We start from the raw sequence: 21020 nt of genomic DNA on the forward strand, positions 1-21020 counted from the left end.
CTCACTTGTTCTGTAACAAAACCGAGAGAAATGTCTGTTCACCTCCATCATTTCACACGGTTAATACTGTCTGACACTGATAGGAGAAACATTTCAGGAGCACCTGTCGATTCTGCCCCTTTATTCACGACACCCGTACAAGAGCAAGAAGTAGTTCTTAAAGAAATTGCTTCAATTATTTTAACTTTATATATTTTAACTACATATTTTGCTACAGAAATAAGCAAAGTAAACGAAGAAACATTTCTGAAATGTCATTAATTATCCTTAAGTATTTAATTAATCTTTAAAATTTTTAAAATTTAATTTTAGATTACCCAAATAGTTGTAAATACTGTTTAGCTTATAATAATAATAATAATAATAATAATAATAATGAGGATGATGATGATGATAATAATAATAATAATAATTATTATTATTATAATTGTTGTTGTTTTTATTATTATTATTATTATTATTATTATTATTATTATTACCACTGTTGTTGCTATTATTATTATTATTAATATTATTATTATCATTATCACTATTAATATTGATATTATTATTATTATAATTATCATCTTCAGCATTATCATCGTCATTATCATCATTACTGCTATTATTATTATTGTTGTTGTTATTATTATTATTATTATTATTATTATTATTATTACTATTTTCATCATCATTATTGTTATTATTGTTTTTATTATTATTATTATTATCATCACTATTTTAATATTGTTGTTGTTGTTGATGTTTTTATTATTGTTATTATTTTCATCATTATCATCACTATTATTATTGTTGTTGTTGTTAATATATTGTTGTTGTTGTCATCACAATTTTTATTACTGTTGTTGTTGTTTTTAATAATAATAATAATAATAATACATTGAATTATTTTCCGTCTGCATTCTATCAACTAGTTGCATTCGTTGCCTTTGCTGTGCTATACAGACTTGTGATTATTTCCAAACGAATAGTGTAATCTTTAATACAAATCTTATAATAATATTTGATAATCTTTAATCTTTTTTACAGTAGGCTAGACTCTTCAAACATTTAAGCTTAAGTAAAGATACCATTTGATCAGATATATAACCAATGTAAACAGGTCATACTGTTATCATTTCAAATAGCTGGCAGCGCGTTTAAAAAAACTATTCACATTCGTTTTATAATGATTAAAACATATAGGCTGTATAACATTTATTTAACAGTCGACTGAGCAATGTGAAATAGCCTTTCAGTAGCATTTATGTGGTTTTATATAATGAAAGTTAGGCTATAAGTTCTGTCATTTTGAAGCAGTTATTATTTATCCATCTTTGGAAACAGATTTACGCAGTTCTGATTTGTTTTTATAGTAAAGCAAGGCGCTTCATTTTGCACTTCACACATGTGAATGAATGATGCCACTTGTCCTGGCAAGTGAAATAGTTGCTTTACGGGATCGTTGAAAGTTTTAAGACACGCAGGCGTTTCCGTTTGGACAGGAGTTTTCCATCAGCAGCAGCAGCAACAACAACAAAATCACAGCAATAAATGAAATCATTAAATAGTTACAAATTGGTGCTTTGAACTGTTTCTTGAACTCTTCTGTAAACAAATAACCAGCCTCACTCATGTTTACTCAGAGTAGATCTTATCAGGAACAGTCTCTCTCTCTCTCTCTCTCTCTCTCTCTCTCTCTCTCTCTCTCTCTCTCTCTCTCTCTCTCTCTCTCTCGCCCTCCCTCCCTATAAATATATAATTTTGCTCTAAATGAAACATGCACCATTATGTTAAATATATAAATATTTAAAACTGCCTTATTCTGCATATTAACGATTACAGAGGCTGTAATAAAGCTTAATCATTTAAATCGCACATTTGTTTATTCCACAAATTTATAATAAATAATAAACAGTAAATTAAATATTTATAATCAATATTATAATAATAATAATAATAGTAGTAGTAATAATAATAATAATTATTATTATTATTATTATTGTTGTTATTATCGTCAGGGCCTGTTGTTATTGGTAGTAGTAGGGCCTATTATTATTGTTGTTATTATTGTAATAATATTGATAATTAATATTATTATCATTTTTATTATTATCAGGACCTATTGTTGTTGCTGTTATTATGATAATAATTATTATTATGTCCTAATATTATTGTTGTTGTTGTTGTTATTATCATCAGAGCCTATTGTTGTATTTGTTGTTGTTGTTATTATTATTATCATCATCAGGGCCTATTATTGTATTTATTGTTGTTATTGTTAATATCACCAGGGCCTATTGTTGTTGTTATTGATATAATAATAATAAAATTATTAATAATAATCAAAATAATAATAATAATTATCATTATTACTATTATTTATTTTAATTTTATTTTACTAATATTATTATTGCTATTATTATTATTATTATTATCATCAGGGCCTAATATTGTTGTTGTATTAATAATAATACTACTACTACTAATAATAATAATAATAATAATAATAATAGGCCCTGATGATAATAAAAACAACAACAAAAACAATAGGCCCTGATGATGATAATAATAATAACAACAAATATTGTTATTGTTGTTATTATCATTACTACTATGGTTGTTATTATTATTTTTATTTTTATTATTAACATCATCAAGGCCTACTCTTGTTGTTGTTGTTGTTGTTATTATTATTATTATTATTATTATTATTATTATTATTATTATTATTATTATTATTATCATTAATATTAGGGCCTATATTATAGTTGTTGTTGTCGTTGTTATTATTCGTTTTTGGTTGTTGCTGTTATTATTGTTGTTATTATCTATAATTATCTTTATTTTCTGATTTTCAGTTTAACAACAAATGATCTGTTATTTTATCAAAAGTATCTCAGATATTCCGTGGATCAGTGATAAGTGTTGACAGAAAAAGAAAACAAAAAGAAAACCGGTTTATTGTTCTGTTGTACAGTGACGGCGAGAGAAGGGTGAGTTAGTGAGAGAGGGAGAGAGAGAGAGAGAGCGAGTGATTGACGTGAAGTGTGTCTGCTGTTGCATACAGTGCAGTGGTGACAGGATAGTTGGTTTATATAGCGGTGACTCAGAGCGAAGCGCGCACTCGCTGCATGAATGAGCGCGCGGAAGACACTGAACACACTATCAGCTGCAAGAGCACGCCGGAGCTGGTCAAATGACATGCCGTTTTAGGTCGCTAACATACCCAAGAAGAAGTTTTACACAACTTTTAACAAAGCGAGAATCAAAGTTTTGTGTGGTGAGCGTCGCGCGGATCTGGACACTATGCATTGTCAAGCAGAGCTGAGACTCGCGAGCAGCGCGCAACTGAAAGCAGCCAGAAGATACAAGACTTTCATGATCGACGAGATCCTCTCCAAGGAGACTTGTGATTACTTCGAGAAGCTTTCCCTTTACTCGGTTTGTCCCTCTTTAATCGTCAGACCCAAACCTCTGCATTCATGCACGGGTGAGTGATACAACACGTTTGCGTTGTATTTGAAATGTCGTCTAATGTTGAATGAACATTGATATGTTTAGATTTTTTTAGGCGTTTTACTTTCAAAGCTTCACTGTAAAAATAAATAACAATAATTTCCACTCAACTTTTCAGTTTTATTACCGATAAAGCTGAGCAAAAGTCATATTATGAGAAGCAATTACATGGAAAAGCTATTAATCAAAGCATTGTTACGTTTCTGCACGCATTATGAATGCCATGACAAAATTTATGTTATTTTTGTTTGTTTATTTTTACTCCTGCATTTGTTGTATTTGCACAAGTTTGAAGTCTTGTTCCGAATTTAATGTAGCACATATTACGCTTTCCATAATCAATCTCAACTTCTTTATTTATAAAGCACATCCAACTGCATTTTAGATTGCCAAAATGCTTCACACAAGTCAGGGAAATTAAAATATTCATGTACATTTATTGGGCTAATAAGACGAGAAAACATCATCCAACTCTGTTTCTAAATATTGCAAACAAACGGACAGGAAAGTGACAGCTAAAAGTCAAAATCTGAAACTATTATAAGTCTCTAAATTATAAGCATGAAGAAAAGCCCAAATAACCGATATCGTGATGACAAATATTCGAAAAACCCAAATAGACGGTTATTATTTATAACATACCTAAAATTAAATCAAACGCCATCAAGAATAAAAACAACCTTATAAAGTTTAAAATAGACTTTATATTAGTTTACACTCCAAAATGCGCTTTAACACTACATTCTCGTTGAGATGATTAATTAAATTTTACTTACGAATGTCGCAAGTTGAATTGTGGACTTAAAAAGTGCTTTATTTGCGCCCACAGTAGAGTTTACAGCCACTGTGTAAAACATATAAAATAATTATAATAAGACACTTATGTATATGGCCTTAATATAAAATAGCTAAATTTACTGATATATTTTTCAAGTATTTTAGTCAAGATGCGTAATCTAATGTGTCTTTCTTTACATTTACTCTATTTAGTTGTTATTATTATTAATATTACACATCCACCAAAATCATACAGTTCATACAATTGAAGAATTGAATAACTGAATTTCGTTCTTGCACGTTCTCCCTGTGTTGGCGTAGGGTTTCAAAAGTGTATGGGTGTTTCCCAGTGTTGTGTTGCGGCTGGAAAGGCATGCCGCGTGCCGCTGGTGGTTCATTCCACTGTGGCGACCCCTGATTATTAAAGGGATTAAACCGAAAATAAAATGAATGAATGAATGACTGAAGTTGTCTGTAATGTATGGGTGAGAGTGTGAATGAGTGTGTATGGATGTTTCTTAGTACTGGGTTGGAGCTGGAAGGGCATCCTTTGCGTAAAACATGTGCTAGATAAGTTGGCGGTTCATTCCGCTTTGGTGACCCCTGGTGAATAGAGACTAAGCCGAAAGAAAATAAATGAATTGCGGTCTATCTCGTTTACTGCAGTCAAGTTAAATACATAGCTGAACCCCACAGATAGATAAGCCTTTGAAATATCACCCACACCTCCCTGGTGATTTATCATGGCGTTCTGACACAATACTCTCCTCATATTTCATCGTTAAACTTAGTTTTTTGCCAATCGCGTTTTGACCGTTTTTGCCTGTGTGACCTCAGGGCAGCTTCTGGTGCGCGCGCATTCCCCAAACTGCATTTGTTTCATTCATTTAAACTGTCACATTAAAACGAGCCGGGTATCTGTGGTAAAATAATGACATCTTCTCCTCTTACTTGCCCCAAGGAACACAAACTCTTGGAAGCCACGGGACATTTTTCTATTTACAGAACTGACTATGCAACATAGGATGCAGTCAGGTATGACATCCTGAAGCAACAGGTGCAATATCATTCCATCATAATGAGAAGCATTGTGCGAAGTTCACAAGACGGTCCTGGCACGCCATTAATCCGGATAGTTATACATCAGGCAACACGGGGATGCGCATATAAACGTTTGACCCTCAAGATCACGGTAGTGGCATGGCTGTATTGGTAGCAGCAGCCGTGTAATTAGGTTTAAGGGATTGATTAGGCGCATTTGTGAATTCTCACAGCAACTGTGACCCATCCAGAGGTTTAGCGCGGATTTAACTCTGTGGTTTCCAATGCGACTTCACAAACGGTGGATCGCAGATCAAATATTATTCCATTTATAAACTCACTGGTCTACACACTCATATATATATATATATATATATATATATATATATATATATATATATATATATATATATATATATATATATATATATATATATATATATATATATATATATATATATATATATATATATATTCATTTACAATTATCCGGCGGGGGGATCGAAAGACCCACCCCTCAATCAAAAGACCCAGACAAATGTCCAGAATTTATCCACGAGCTTATTTGTCCTATTTTGACTGCTATGCCATAATAAATTGTGAAAATAACCATCGAAGAAGGCTTTAAGACCAAGCAGACTCCTGGGTGTGCTGGGGAGTTTGTGTTTGGCTAATAAATGACAATAGGCTAGTTTTTAATTTAAAGCTTGAACAGCATCATTTTTTTTTCGAATTATATATAATGTAATAAATTTGTATTTGAAAAATAAATATTCTCATATTTTTTCTTCTAGATCTTTAAAAATGTTTTTGGAACATCAAAAAGTGTGGTTGATGACCATCCGACAAGCTAATCCATCAAAAATAGTGCTTAAGAAGTATTTAAACCTCTAAATAAATAGAAAATGAGGCGAAAATAACTGCAAAAAGGTCTATATTTTAAGAAAAAAAATCCACCCCTTTTACTGGGCTGGCTACAGGCCTGTATCCTCAGCTAAAAAAAAAAAATTTTTTCTTTCTTGTTCAAATTATTTATTTAAAATAATCTGAAACAACACAATTATTGAGATTTTATTGCCACAATTTAATTGTTTTATGTTCAATCTAATTAAACATGCCAAACTGAATTTTTGTTGGATGTATGAATGAATTGTGAAACCCTGCGTTTTTTTCACAATGAGTGCAGACCATTTAATTCTTTCTTTCTTTTCTTTCCATCAGTATATGTCTCGTTAAAGTGTTGCAAGACGCAAAGCGAGCAAGTTTTTCAGGTCACAGTGACTGATATCACTGCAAATCTTGTTTAGCATTGATGGATATCTTTAAGTAGATACTCATCTTGTTTCACAGCCCTTTAGTAATTTTTTCTTTATGTTTATCTCATCTAACAACTAAGTTTCAGCAGATCAATTTAAAATGACAAGGGGGTGATGATGATATGACGTTTCATATACAGTATTTAAACCTGTACACAGATTGGTTACATTTGATTTTGAGATGTCCTTGTTATACACTGTAAAAAAAATGTATGATCAATTAGTCCTATTTTTAGGTCATCGTAACTTTCAACTAAATAAATCATGTTCTAACTTAATTTTATAAGTTAGGCAAGCTGTTTTAAGTCAATTCAACATAAAAGTTCAATGGACCCATAAGAATAATTTGATTCAGCTTAAAATTTGAGGCAAACAGGATTTCTTAAGTGTACACTCATTTTTTTTTCTTTCTCGTTCAAACTACTTATTTAAAATGAGCTGAAACAATACAATTTTCGAGATTACATTGGAACAACTTAATTTTTTGTTTAATCCACATAAATTTGATAAAAGTGTAAAGTTAACTTAATCAATTTGTGTTGGGACAACATGAATGAATTGTATGAAACCCTGCATTTTTTTTCAGTGTACAATAATAGAATGATTTGTGCTGCATGCTCAAACTACTTATTTAAAATGAGCTGATTCAACTCAATTCCAGACTTTTTTTTTGGGTGGAAACTTAATTGTTTTATGTTCAATCAGCTTAAATTAGTAAGAACAATTAAGTTACCTTAATCGATTTGTGCTGAGACAACATAAAGTAACTGTTTCACAAAAGTAAGCATTTCACTCATAAAATGATTTTAGCAGCATGTTTAAACTACTTATTTAAAATGAGCTGACTCAACTCAATTCTTGACTTTTTTTTTAGAGAGGACAACTTAATTGTTTTATGTTCAATCTAATTAAATTAGTAAAATACAATTACTTTTACTTAATTCATTTGTGTTGTGACAACATAAAGGAATTATGTGGAACCCTCCCTAAAAAACCTTAAGAATTCTGTTGTTTCAACTCATTTTAAATAAGTAGTTTGAACAAGAAGCAAAAGTCATGTTTTGAGTGTAGGGTTAGCTTTTAGTTGCATGTAATAATCTATAATTCACTGTTATTATGACTATAATGCATGTCTCAAGTGTCTAAAATGATTTAGCTGCAGTGCAAAATTCCAAACTACACTCAAAAAGTGCAAAGCATCCCTCCCCAATCTTGAAGTGTGTTGACAGAAAGCATCTTTGCTCACCCGTACCTGCTGTGCAGTTTGTGAAATCAGAGACTCCTCCACTGAATGATAAAAATAGCTTTAGTTCACTTGCTTGCTTCAAACACCAGCCATCAAACATACATGTAAAGATGCACTACAAATCACTACTATGCACACCAGTATACATGTGTGCACAAAGTCAAGAATACGCACAGGCATGCTTCCTTCTGTTTGTATGTCCAGCTGTGAGATACAAGGTAGTGTGAGATTTTGGCAAGCCGGGGCGGGAGGATAGAATAACCAGTCCAAATATCAGAACGCTGTGCACCCTGTGCCTTTTCAAGTCTGAGGGGTGTGAGATATTCTATATGCCAGCGCATCAATAGACGGTACTGCTTAATATAGATTGTAACTGGCATTCAGACTGGCACTCACTGAAAGGCCATTGGACCTGCACTCTCACAGAGAATCCGTCGTCACAAATGTAAACGCTGTGACCACTAGGAGCCGCTGGAAGACACGTCAAAGTAAAGTATATCACCTACTACAGCACAGTCTGCAGTCAATAAGTCAAAATGACATCGAGGTTTATACTTATTCATATCTAAAATGCGTTTTGGAGGAATTTAGATACTTCTTTGGTAGTTTGAGATGTTCTTGTCAAATCTATTGTCTGCCTTCAACATTAAACATGACCGAATTCAGCACTGAATTCTCAAATGCAACTACTTAAGTATATCAGATTGCAGTTATGATTTTTTTTTATATTGCAATAATAACAGTCCATTACAACAAATACAGATACAAAATAGTACAATCAATAGAAATATAACTTTTTTTTTTGCAACAAGAGAAATGTAAAAAATTTAAAACTAATATAATATAGGTAAATTAAAAGAAAGACAAAAAATAAACAAAAAAAAGGAATAAGGGCAAATGAAAAAAAAATAAAAAATTCATGCAGAATATAAAATAAAGCACATGTTTTATAAGTTGTATAGCTTTCTTGTTGTAAGAGTCTGTGATGGTTTTTAAATAAAGTTCCAGTTCTCGTTTAAAAAAAAAAATGGTTTACATTGTTTGCATTTGTGAATAAAAAACGTTCCAATAAATAAAATGGGGTTTATGCAAAAAGTTAAATTAAGGCATTGTTTTTCTTTAATATAAAACCCCAAAACAACATGTCTATAGCTTAAAGAAAAATCACCACAAACCTTTTGGACAATTAGAGAATTCACATCAGACCAAAATGATTTAACAATGGGACATTCTCAAAACAATGTGCGAGATTGATTAGCCGATATGGAAGTGCAATATTTGCAGTTAGGCAGTGCGTGTAATTAAAATGACGTTTTAATAATAATGATGTAATATGATTTAATAATGCAATACATCATAATATAAGCACAAATCCCAACGAAACCAATTTACCAGTATCAAGCATATTGCTATCTATCAAACTGGTTAAGCTGGAGGACACCGAAACCTAAAGTCTTTCAATCACATTTTAATTATTTATTATAATTATTATTATTTTAATAATAATTTTTTTATTAAATTATTATTATTATTTTTTGAAGATGCAATGGGGTATATGCACATGAACTTTTAATTTTCAGCCAGCCAGCTCAATGGCTTCCGGTCTTCCCATTGCAAAATCGCCACGTTTAAGATCTGATTTCTTTTAATAATAAGGGATCTTCACTGCTTAATAAATATTTGGCTTAAAGTGGGTCTCAGACCGGACAAGAACCACTGCATTAAATTCCGTTTTTCTCTTCCATCTTTTTAAAATATGAACATTTATTTTACCTCAGTATTTTGAATGTTTCTGCGCTTCCCTGCTGGTGGCCTACTGACGACTTTACACGGTCTATCATCTCGTTTTATGCTTGAACAACTAAATGAATGCCTAAGTTTATTTAAATGATTGTATTTTACAATATTGTATTTTGTCAGTAACATGGGTCAAGCGCAGTGTTGCCAGATTAGGCGGTTTCCCGCGGTTTTGAACACGATTGTGCTGGTATAAAACGACATTTTAATATCTAATTATTTTGCCATGTCCATGTATTTATTCATTTACAGAGTGGCAATAAGCAAAACACAACAATTAAGTAATTTACTGAATTTTCTAGAGATACAAACCCCATTTGTCATCATTCATTCATTTTCCTTCAGCTTAGTCCCTTCATTCATCAGGGATTGCCACAGTGGAATGAATTGCTAACTATTCCAGCATATGTTTTACATGCTGCAACCCATCTCTGGAAAACACCCATACACATTCATTCACACATACACTATGGCCAATTTATTCAATTCACCTGTGGACTGTGGGTGAAACTGGCGCGTCCAGAGGAAACCCAACCCAACACGTGAAGAACATGCAAACTCCACACATATATGCCAACTTGCCCAGCCGGAACTCGAACCAGCGAACTTCTTGCTGTGCTAAGCACTGAGCCACCGTGTCGCCCCTTATCATCATTGTATTTTGTCATTTCAAACACACTGACATTAATACACACCCTATGAGTGCTGATAAAGGTTACCTATAGTTCTACCCACTTTAAAAGTACACCTGAGAGGACAGCACAGCTTAATTGCGGGTTTTAATATTTAGTTTGGAGACATGTCTCTCATCGTAATGCAGGAAAGGCTTTTAGAAGCATTTTCTGAAAGGAGATACAGATAAATTTTGCAGATAGTGTAATCTCCTTTGACAGCATGCTGAAAAACGACCTAATAGCAGGACAAGTTTCCTTCAGAAGAGTAAATGATGGCAAGAACTGTCCACACCTTGCCTTCACATTTATCCACTGCAGACAATAAATCTGATATATATATATATATCCCATACAAACCGATTATTTTCACACACGTACACAATTATTGTCACAATTGACAGGCCTCACCCATGATGCAGAGGGTGTGGCTTTTTGTGAAAATGCATTATCAGGGTATTACTATGGATATCTATTGTGAGATCTTAGCTTTAGGCAGTTATGGAAGTCAAATAATTCACAGGGTCACGTTTCATGTCTAAACATTTTGAAGAAACATAATACACTGAAGTACGAGCTGCTTATGCTTTCCATATCCTAACACTTTTGTTTTATATATATATATATATATATATATATATATATATATATATATATATATATATATATATATATATATATATATATATATATATATATATATATATATATATTCCGAATGTATTTTGTTAGATGCTTGGAAGAGAGCACCAAATAAAGCTATATTATAAAATACACTCACCGGCCACTTTATTAGGTACACCAACTGCTTGCTAACGCAAATTTCTACTCAGCCAATCACATGGCTGCAACTCAATGCAGTTAGGCATGGTCAAGACGATCTGCTGCAATTTAAACCGAGCATCAGAATGGGGAAGAAAGGGGATTTAAGTGACTGAAAGTGGCATTGTTGTTGGTGGGCTGGTCTGAGTATTTCAGAAACTGCTGTTCTACTGGGATTTTCACGTACAACCATTCCTAGGGTTTACAGAGAATGGTCTGAAAAAGAGAAAATATCTAGTGAGCGGCAGTTCTGTGGGCGCAAATGCCATGTTGATGGTCAGAGGAGAATGGCCAGACTGGTTCCAGCTGATAGAAAGGCCACAGTAACTCAAGCAACCACTCGTTACAACAGAGGTCTGCAGAAGAGCATCTCTAAACGCTTCTAACCTTTAGGCAGATGGGCTACAACAGCAGATGACCATACCGGGTGCCACTCCTGTCAGCTAAGAACAGGAAACTGAGGCTACAATTCGCACAGACTCACCAAAATTGCACAATAGAAGATTGGAGAAACGTTGCCTGCTCTGATAAATCTTGATTTCTGCTGCGACATTCAGATGGTCGGGTCAGAATTTGGCATCAACAACATGAAAGCCAGGATCCATCCTGCCTTGTATCAACAATTCAGGTGGGTGGTGTTGGTGTAATGGTGTGGGGGATATTTTCTTGGCACACTTTGTGCCAATTAGTACCAATTGAGCATTGTGTCAACACCACAGCCTGCCTGAGTATTGTTGCTGACCATGTCCATCCCTTTATGACCACAGTGCACACATTTACTGATGGCTACTTCCAGCAGGATAACACACCATGTCATAAATCACCAATCATCCGAGACTGTTTTTTGGACATTAAAATGAGTTTACAGTACTCAAATGGCCTCCACAGTCACCAGATGTCAATCTAATAGAGCACATTTGGGATGTGGTGAAACAGGAGATTCACATCATAAATGTGCGAATCTGCAGCAACTGTGTGATGCTGTCATGTTAATATGGAGCAAAAATCTCTGAGGAATATTTCCAGTACCTTATTAAATCTATGCCATGAAGAATTAAGGCAGTTCTGAATGCAAAAGGGGGTCCAGCCTGGTACTTGTAAGGTGTACCTAATAAAGTGGCCGGTGAGTATATTATAATGCTTGAGTGAATTCGCCAAACACTTCCAGCAAGGTACATTTGGAAAACTATACTTTCCAATTGGCTTGCAGAGGCTCTGTCTAGTGTGTGTACGTGCACGTGTAACGTGTGTGTGTTTTCTGTTGCTCCATAGATTTAGATATTAAAAAAAAAACTCAAATGAGTGATGAAGCATTAAATCTGTCACCACATGGCCCAACCAAAACACAGTGTACGTGTTAGAGAGAGTTCAAATGTACATCAAGTGCCAAATGAAATCATCTCGCTGGAATCCAATCAGTCAAGGGAAAAATAAGACAGGAGTGAAAGAGGGCAATCAAGAGCTTAGGGTTTGCTACTGTTTTTTAGCCATCGGTTGGGGAAAGCGCAGGGTTCACGGCTCTATTGTGAGTAATGAAAACTTGACACGTCGTTCCAAAACACATGCATGACAAGTCAAGGTGTTGAGCTCAAAGCAAAAGATTTTCTGATATAGCCGGCCTGTCATAACAAGGAAATGTAACACCCTTAACTGCTTTAGATGTTTTTGGGTCGAATGAAATGTTGCTGCTTTTTTTAGCACAGATTTTTCACATTACATTTACTCAAAACATGAATCCAAAACAGTCGCATCTTTATAATGAGACCTCGGGAAAATGATTACATCGATTCATGTTTGTTAGAGCAATTAACAGGGATCTCGGATGCAGTTAGACAGCTCTTAACTAATAACTGAAGGCATATTACTAGTGGACATGTGAACTGCAGACTGTGGCCGAACAGGTTGATGATGCATTTGCTTATAATGAGATAAACATAATATCTTTTTGCTTTGTGGAGAGAAGCAAAACACTAAAAAACATTGTAGTAACTTTTCATTTGATTAATATAGAAGTACACAGTATAATAAAAATATTACTATGTAATGAAATATTTTCAAATTAAGCACGGGGGAGGTAGGAGGGAAAGACAGATAGAGATGAGCCAGAAGGCATGTCATGCCTGGACGTGTTGCGTTGATAGCAATGAGATCATCCTGACTTGTATGTGTAAGTGCATGCATGTTTGTGCATTTATGAGTGTTGAAAAGTTCTGCTTTCCCTTTGTCTTTTTCTTGTACTGTCCCTTTGTAAGTTGCTTATAAACATAAACCTAATATCATTATATTATAAACCCAAATTAGTTTCAATTGAAATTTGTAATATTTTTAACATTTATAAATAATAATAAAAAAAAGATCCAGCAGTTGATTCATTTATTCATTTTCTTTTAGGCTTAGTCAATTTATCAATCCGGCGTCGCCACAGCCGAATGAACCGCCAACTTATCCAGCACATGTTACACACAATGGATGCCCTTTCAGTTGCAACCCATCTCTGGAAAACATCCATACACTCTCATTCACACTCATACACTATAGCCAATTTAGCCTGTACCCAATTCACCTGTACCGCATGTCTTTGGACTGTGGGGGAAACCGGAGCACCCGGAGGAAACCCACGTGAACGCAGGGAGAACATGCAAACTCCACACATAAACGGCAACTGACCCAGCCGAGGCTTGAACCAGCGACCTTCTTGCTATGAGGCGACAGCGCTACCTACTGCGCTACTTTCTTTGCAAATTCTAAATAGTGAACTCATATTAGCATCCAATAGGGCCAGACAGAATCTGGGACATTTTTTGCTATTTCGGCAGAGAATTTTGTAAAAATCTGTGGATTTATGCGGAATAATTTTAGGAGTATCGTAACTAAAAAAACTTAATATACGAATTCAAAAAAATAATACATTTTTAACTTTTATTTAATGTTTGCAATGCAAATCCAATTAGATCCACTAAACCGCAAGTATCTCATATAGCATCTACTAAAAGACATAACATGTTACTTTCCAAACTGTGTTGTAAATAAATCATATGAACATTTTTATATTACTATTATGACCGTTATATTACAAAAATATTAGTGAAATAAATTCATGTGATTTCAGACCGAATATTCAAAGCATAATGATGTGAAGTTTATTTATAAACTATTTGTAAACTTCGAGAGGATCATGTGCTTACGATTGCTTGCAGCTGGTCCCGCAGTATTCCATTTATCATTCACCAATCAGACAATTCATAAGCCACTATAAATACCCTAAATTCCATATAACAGCCATTTTCTTTTGAAGAACCCCCTCTTCCACCCCTACTCCTCCTCCTTTCCTAGATGGGTGGCACGGTGGCCCAGTGGTTAGCAATGTTGCTTCACAGCAAGAACGTCACTGGTTCTAGTCCTTACCAAGCCAGCCGACATTTCTGTGCGGAGTTTACACGCTCTTTCCGTGCTCACGTGGGTTTCCCCCGGGTTCCCCGGTTTCCTCCTACCGTCCAAAAACATGCAACTTAAGTTAATTAACTAATCCAAATCGGCATCATAGACATGCTCCTAGTAAGTATTTATCTCGTAAGAGCAAACACTATCTGTTCATTAGCTACTACAGCAGGGGAGTTCCAACACAATCTCACGGCAATTCGTAACTTTTTCATTTAGTGGCTAATTCGTACGAATTCGTACAATCTAATTTGTATATTTTAGTACGATTTGCTCATCCCCCAATGACGGTTGGGTTAAGGGGTGGGTTTAGGTGCCACGCCTCCTTTTTAAAATCGTACAATTTCATATGAATGAACTCGGACGAATTCATACGAATTAGCCACTAAACTGCCAAAACGTAAAATACTTATGTTTTCTCATGAGATCAGGCTGGGAGTTCCCGAGATCTACCTGAGCTCAAACTCCCCTCTCACCTTGCAAACGGGAGGGAGCCCCGGGCTCGAGGATCTTATGAGCTCAGGGCTCTCTCTCGGGACAGCATGCCAAACACGCTTTATAATCAATCATCAGCTAACAATATATGGAGCATGTCACATGTTGTCACTGAACCATTGTGCGAATACAAGACCAACTTCACCTCAATGAATCTCGAAAGCTCTTCCATTGTTTGCGCATTGCTGTCTTAACAACCAGTGTTTCCTTCAGGTCATATTCAACAAGGAAATGATTTTTGCTAAAAATAAATAAATAAACAAAAAAAAAAACAGGCTTTACCGCAATCATTTGTCTTTTCATCTACAAGCAATTATCCATCAGATAAGACATGCCAGACATTTACTGTGGATTAAATAAGATTGCAGGCAATTTGCCTGTGAAATGGACATGACATCATGTATTCATTTCACAAAAAAACGCTCTGCCATTCTCGCTTTCCTCAGTAAATCACAGGATCAGTTATTTAGCTTGACGACATGAGCTTTTTTTTTTCCTCTTGGAGGTATTATACACTACACGACCTCTCTCTACGCTCAGACGGCTCCCGTACTGCTTTTTATGGACTCTGGCGTCTTGCTGATGTCTGAAAAAATAAAAAAGCACGAGACAAAGAAAGAGAGAGAGGAAGAGTTAGAAATATTAAAACCTAAGGAAGGTGGTACTGATGTCTCAGTTTTAAAATTATTACCCAGAGTGCATCATGTCGGTGTCAGTGTGCATCACAGGAGACTCATTATCCTTTCAGAGTTCAGTGTGAAACAGTAGTTACATCACTGCAGTTCAGCCACCTTACATCACACAGGCCAACACTCTTAACACTTACCTACACCATTAGTGAAGGCGGGTCGACGCCATTACAAGGTTTGAGTTCACTCAGACGTGACGGCTGTCAAAACTGGGGGTTATAGCTGGCTCACTTTAGCAGCTTGTAAACTAGCTTTCACAGTCGTGTGTGATGTTTTATGGATGCGCAACTTCATTACTTATTAATCTCTAGTACTTTATGATAATCTTTATAAAGTATGATTAGTTAAAGATGAAAATTTGTACATATTTTTGTCTGTATATAGACTCTACAGCCATCAATTTGTAAGTCATGTCTTATAGACTTAATACAACACTAAAGACATACAATTATATTTAATATGACAGCTATACGCGACGCAGTGGCGCAGTGGGTAGCACGTTTGCCTCACAGCAAGAAGGTCGCTGGGTCGCTGGTTCGATCCTCGGCTCAGTTGGTGTTTCTGTGTGGAGTTTGCATGTTCTCCCTGCGTTCGCGTGGGTTTCCTCCGGGTGCTCCGGTTTCCCCCACAGTCCAAAGACATGCAGTACAGGTAAATTGGGTAGGCTAAATTGTCCGTAATGTATGAGTGTGTGTGTGTGTGGATGTTTCCCAGAGATGGGTTGCGGCTGGAAGGGCATCCGCTGCGTAAAAACTTGCTGGATAAGTTGGCGGTTCATTCCGCTGTGGCGACCCCAGATTAATAAAGGCACTAAGCCGACAAGAAAATGAATGAATGAATGACAGCTATACGAATTATTTTCGATTGTTTATTAATATGACTTTAGTAAAGGAAGGTTAAATTAAGGTATATATTAAGTAAACACTTAATCCTTTTGGGCGGCATAGTGGCTCAGTAGTTAGCACTGTCGCCTCACAGCAAGAAGGTCGCTGTTCGAGTCCCAGCTGGGCAAGTTGTCATTTCTGTGTGGAGTTTGCATGCTCTCCCCATGTTGGCGTGCCCGACCCCTGATAAATAAGGAACTAAGCCGAAGGGAAATTATTGAACGGCTTAACCCTTCTGAAACGGTACAGATAAAACTGTAAATGTAAACTAATACAATTATAAAAATCTTTATAGTAAACCAGTACAAATGCTAAACTAAAACCACTATGTTAACTAACTAGGTTAACTAGGCAGGTTAGGGTAATCAGGTTAGTCATTGTATAATGATAGTTTGTTATGTAGAAAATCAAAAAACACATTTCTTTAGGGGGCTAATAATTTTGACCTTAAAATGGTTTTAAAAAAATTAAAAACTGCTTTTATTCACGCTGAAATAAAACAAATAAGACTTTCTCCAGAAGAAAAAATATTATAGAAAATACTGTGAAAAATTCCTTCCTCTGTTCAACATAATTTGGGAAATATTTAAAAAATTTCACAAGAGGGATAATGATTCTGACTTCAACTGTATATGATAAGTGCATTTACCAAATGATTATTCATTGCGTTGCTCTTGTTGTCCAGGCTCTGTTCCTCTGAGGTCGTATCCTCTGCTGTCTGTGATCACACACCAGGCGTCCAGCAGTGTGTCTCCTCTGTCTCAGTCGTCCCCTCATCTGCCTCCATCCAGCGAGACTCCCCTCAGCATCAGCAGTGAGTCTGATACGGAGCACTGCACTCCGCGGCTAAAGAAACCCCGCCGCAGCCGCACCATCTTCACCGAGCTGCAGCTCCTGGGCCTGGAGAAGAAGTTCCAGAAGCAGAAATACCTCTCCACTCCAGACAGGTCAGTGAGAGCTCAAGCAAACATCTCAAATTGTGCTTTTGATTCCGTCTGGCAGTTCTCCAATATTTGTGCTTCACAGAAGTTAAGTTCGCAACTCATGCTCATCGTGAAAACGCACCCCCGTATACATTTCTGGAGAGCGCAAATTATGTAGCCAGAGCTACGTATGGCTGCATTTCATCGTAAAAACGAACGCTACGGGGCGATATGACGCCGCCACCGACTTCTATTCATTTTTTTGCGGTACCAGCTGATCGCTTACCTCTGTGATGATGGGTTATCCGTCGGCAGACTTGAGATGCAGAGTGAAGTTGACTGTGGGGATGGGGTTTGAGACCGGTGAAGAACGGTTCCAGAAAGCAGGTAAAGCTAAAACAAACGGCAAGTAAATAACATAGTGAGAATGTGGTAAAATCGGAAAACACTGTAAAAGTCAGGCTGCAGCAAGGGCTTTTTTTTTCTGGATTGCTTTTGAAAACACTATCGATTGGCTTTAGGGAAGAGGGTGGGTGGGTCAATCAGTCAGTCAACAGCGGCCTCTGGTGGATTTATGTGAAAACAGCACGCATGAATGGCACTCGTGAGAAATTTGAGATCTGAAAAAGCGCTCACAGCAGCCTCTGGTGGATTCGCGAAAACAAAAACTGCAAAAAATAAATAAATAATTGAACCTCCTGGGACATATTTTGCGCTCTCTGGAAATTTATATAAGGACACATATCAATTATGAGCCTGAGTTTTACGTTTTCCAACCCAACATTTATTTTAATCTGATATCTTTTATATCCAATTTCAAATTATACTGTGGAAGCATACACACACACACACACACATATACAGTAGAATAAACATATGCATGTTATTGTTATAATGTTATACCATGCTATAATATATGTACATATCTCCAAAATAAAGGTAGAAAAAGCTGTCATTAGAATGCTATTCTTTTCAAAGTACACTTTTGTACTTAAGTTACATATTAGTATCTAAAGCAGGGGTGTCCAAACTTGGTCCTGGAGGGCCGGTGTCCTGCAGATTTTACTTGCCTCAACACACCTGCAAGGATGTTTCTTGAAAGCCTAGTAAGAGCTTGATTAGCTAGCCCAGGTGTGTCTGATTGGGGTTGAAACTAAACTGAAAGCAGGACAGCGGCCCTCCAGGACAGAGTTTGGACACCACTGACCTAAAGGATCCATAGTTTTACCTTAAAGTTGTGTATTTAAACATAAAGGATTCACATTGGCATTTTAGAGTTATGAATTAGTACCTTAACAGTCTAGTTTGTACTTTAAAGGTACCTATTTTGTACCTAACAAGTACAAAAAATAAAATAAAAAACCTTTTGGAAGAGAACCACCCAGGTCTCCATGATATTGGAAAATACTGACATTGCGAAATTTTGTTTTTCTGCTATATATTGCGGTATGAATATGATTTCACAAGATGACCCTACGATGTACACAGTAGATAGTGCTGTCACCTCATAGCAAGAAGGTCGCTGGTTCGAGCCTCGGCTCAATGGGCGTTTCTGTGTGGAGTTTGCATGTTCTCCCTGCAATCGCGTGGGTTTCCTCTGGGTGCTCCGAATTCCCCCACAGTCCAAAGACATGCAGTACAGGTGAATTGGGTAGGCTAAATTGTCCGTAGTGTATGAGTCTGAGTGTGAATGAGTGTGTGTGGATGTTTCCCAGAGATGGGTTGCGGCTGGAAGGGCATCCGCTGCGTAAAAACGTGCTAGATAAGTTGGCGGTTCATTCCGCTGTGGCGACCCCGGATTAATAAAGGGAATAAGCCGTCAAGAAAATGAATGAATGATGAAGATGACCCTATTTGGAAATAATTGCTAAATTTATATTGATTGGACTTATTTGCAGGGGAGTGCATCAGCATAAAATACACAGAATGAATAGATTAAAACAGATGAAAACACAGAACAAATATAACAATAAATAAACCACACTATGGTTTTCATCTGGAGTTTCACAGTATTGAAGTATAGAATTTCAATAATCAAAAGTAAAAAAAAAAAATAATAATAAAATGCAGCGTAGTCATATTGTATTAATTAATCATTATCTTTGTTAAAGCAGCAAACTTTTCAATTTCTTGTGCACAAATGGTTTAAACTAACTTGAAATCTTACAGTCACAGGCCTTAAAAAACCCATCAGAATAAAATACTTTCATATTAATAGATTAGCCTTAAAAAATGCAGGTATTAAACTGTGTTTTATAGTTAATTACTACCCAAACTTGACGTTGCAGATCCTGTGATGTGACTACTGCAGATTTGCACATTGCGATATCGACGCTGAAATGACATATTGTGCAGCCCTACTACCTAGATTACAGCATTTGTACTTTTATTTCTGAGAGTGTACAGTTGAAGTCAGAGTTATTAGCCCCCTGATTATTTTTTCCTCAATTTCTGTTTAACAGAGAGAAGATTTTTTCAGCACATTTCTAAACATAATAATTTGAATAACTCATTTCTAATAACTTGTTTATTTTATCCTTGCCATGATTACAGTAAATAATATTTTAGCTGAAATAAAACAAATAAGACTTTCTCCAGAAGAAAAAATATTATCAGACATACAGTGAAAATTTCCTTACTCTGTTAAACACCATTTGGGAAATATTTAAAAAATAAAATAAAATCAAAGGGGGGCTAATAATTCTGACTTCAACTATATATATATATATATATATATATATATATATATATATATATATATATATATATATATATATATATATATATATATATACTATTATTACTATTATTATATTTACATTAAAACATCTGATATTTTAAATAAATAATAATAATTATTATAATTATAATTAATAATAAGAACCATTCATTCATTTCATATCTATGCTTTTATGAATCTTATAACGAAAGCAGAAACATTTACAAAGCAATTCATTGTAAAATAAATTGACTGCATGCATTTTTAATACTACAGTACATTTTTATGAAACCGGTAACATGAGAACAAAAAAAATAGGAATTTGACTTCATGCAACCTCAAAGAAAGCAAAGCAATTATGATGTACCATGAATTAAAAAGTACTCTGAGCGCATATAAAACCTGAAATAAACACTTGAAGCGGATCGCTGTTAGCCAAACGATTACCTTGCTCGGAGTCGTACTTAAGACGACAGTAACATTTTAACCGTGCTTTGAATTGCTGAAGAAGTCTTTAAAAAGAAACACTACCCCATTCAAGACAACAGGGACGCGCGCCAAGAACAGCAAACAAAAATGTATTACATTGATTTCATGCCAATCATTTAAAGCACACGCAGGTGCATTTTGGAAACTTTGGGGCTTTGTACAATGAGATGAGGTAATCTACATGTCGCGGGTCTTCTCTCGCGGGACGTTTTTTT

The 21020-nt window shown here is 35.3% G+C and overlaps 2 protein-coding genes across 4 annotated transcripts in view; one reads left to right on the forward strand and one right to left on the reverse strand.

The window, feature by feature from the left end:
- Positions 1–3102: 3102 nt before the first annotated feature.
- Positions 3103–21020, forward strand: part of barx2 (BARX homeobox 2) — a 33048-nt gene continuing 15130 nt past the window's right edge. The window contains exons 1-3 of one of the 2 annotated variants that reach the window (XR_015515317.1): positions 3103–3472; positions 17360–18631; positions 18782–19633. Coding sequence is in view for 1 of the 2 variants with exons in the window: in XM_087293616.1 (XP_087149742.1) it covers positions 3289–3472; positions 17360–17621 (446 nt within the window). In the remaining variant the exon portion in view is untranslated. Of the gene's footprint in view, positions 3473–17359; positions 18632–18781; positions 19634–21020 lie in introns of those variants that run through there. The other variant, XM_087293616.1, reaches the window with a different exon arrangement.
- Positions 15603–21020, reverse strand: part of LOC147832943 (uncharacterized) — a 31583-nt gene continuing 26165 nt past the window's right edge. The window contains exons 4-5 of one of the 2 annotated variants that reach the window (XM_087293634.1): positions 17884–17990; positions 15603–17574 (exon numbers count right to left, since the gene is read on the reverse strand). In XM_087293634.1, the coding sequence (XP_087149760.1) occupies positions 17899–17990 (92 nt within the window). In that variant the 3' untranslated portion in view covers positions 15603–17574; positions 17884–17898. The remainder of the gene's footprint in view (positions 17575–17883; positions 17991–21020) is intronic. The other variant, XR_015515324.1, reaches the window with a different exon arrangement.

Source organism: Danio rerio, chromosome 18 (genome assembly GCF_052040795.2).
Source record: "Danio rerio strain M-AB ecotype USA chromosome 18, GRCz13ab, whole genome shotgun sequence".
Classification (NCBI taxonomy): Eukaryota; Metazoa; Chordata; class Actinopteri; order Cypriniformes; family Danionidae; genus Danio; species Danio rerio.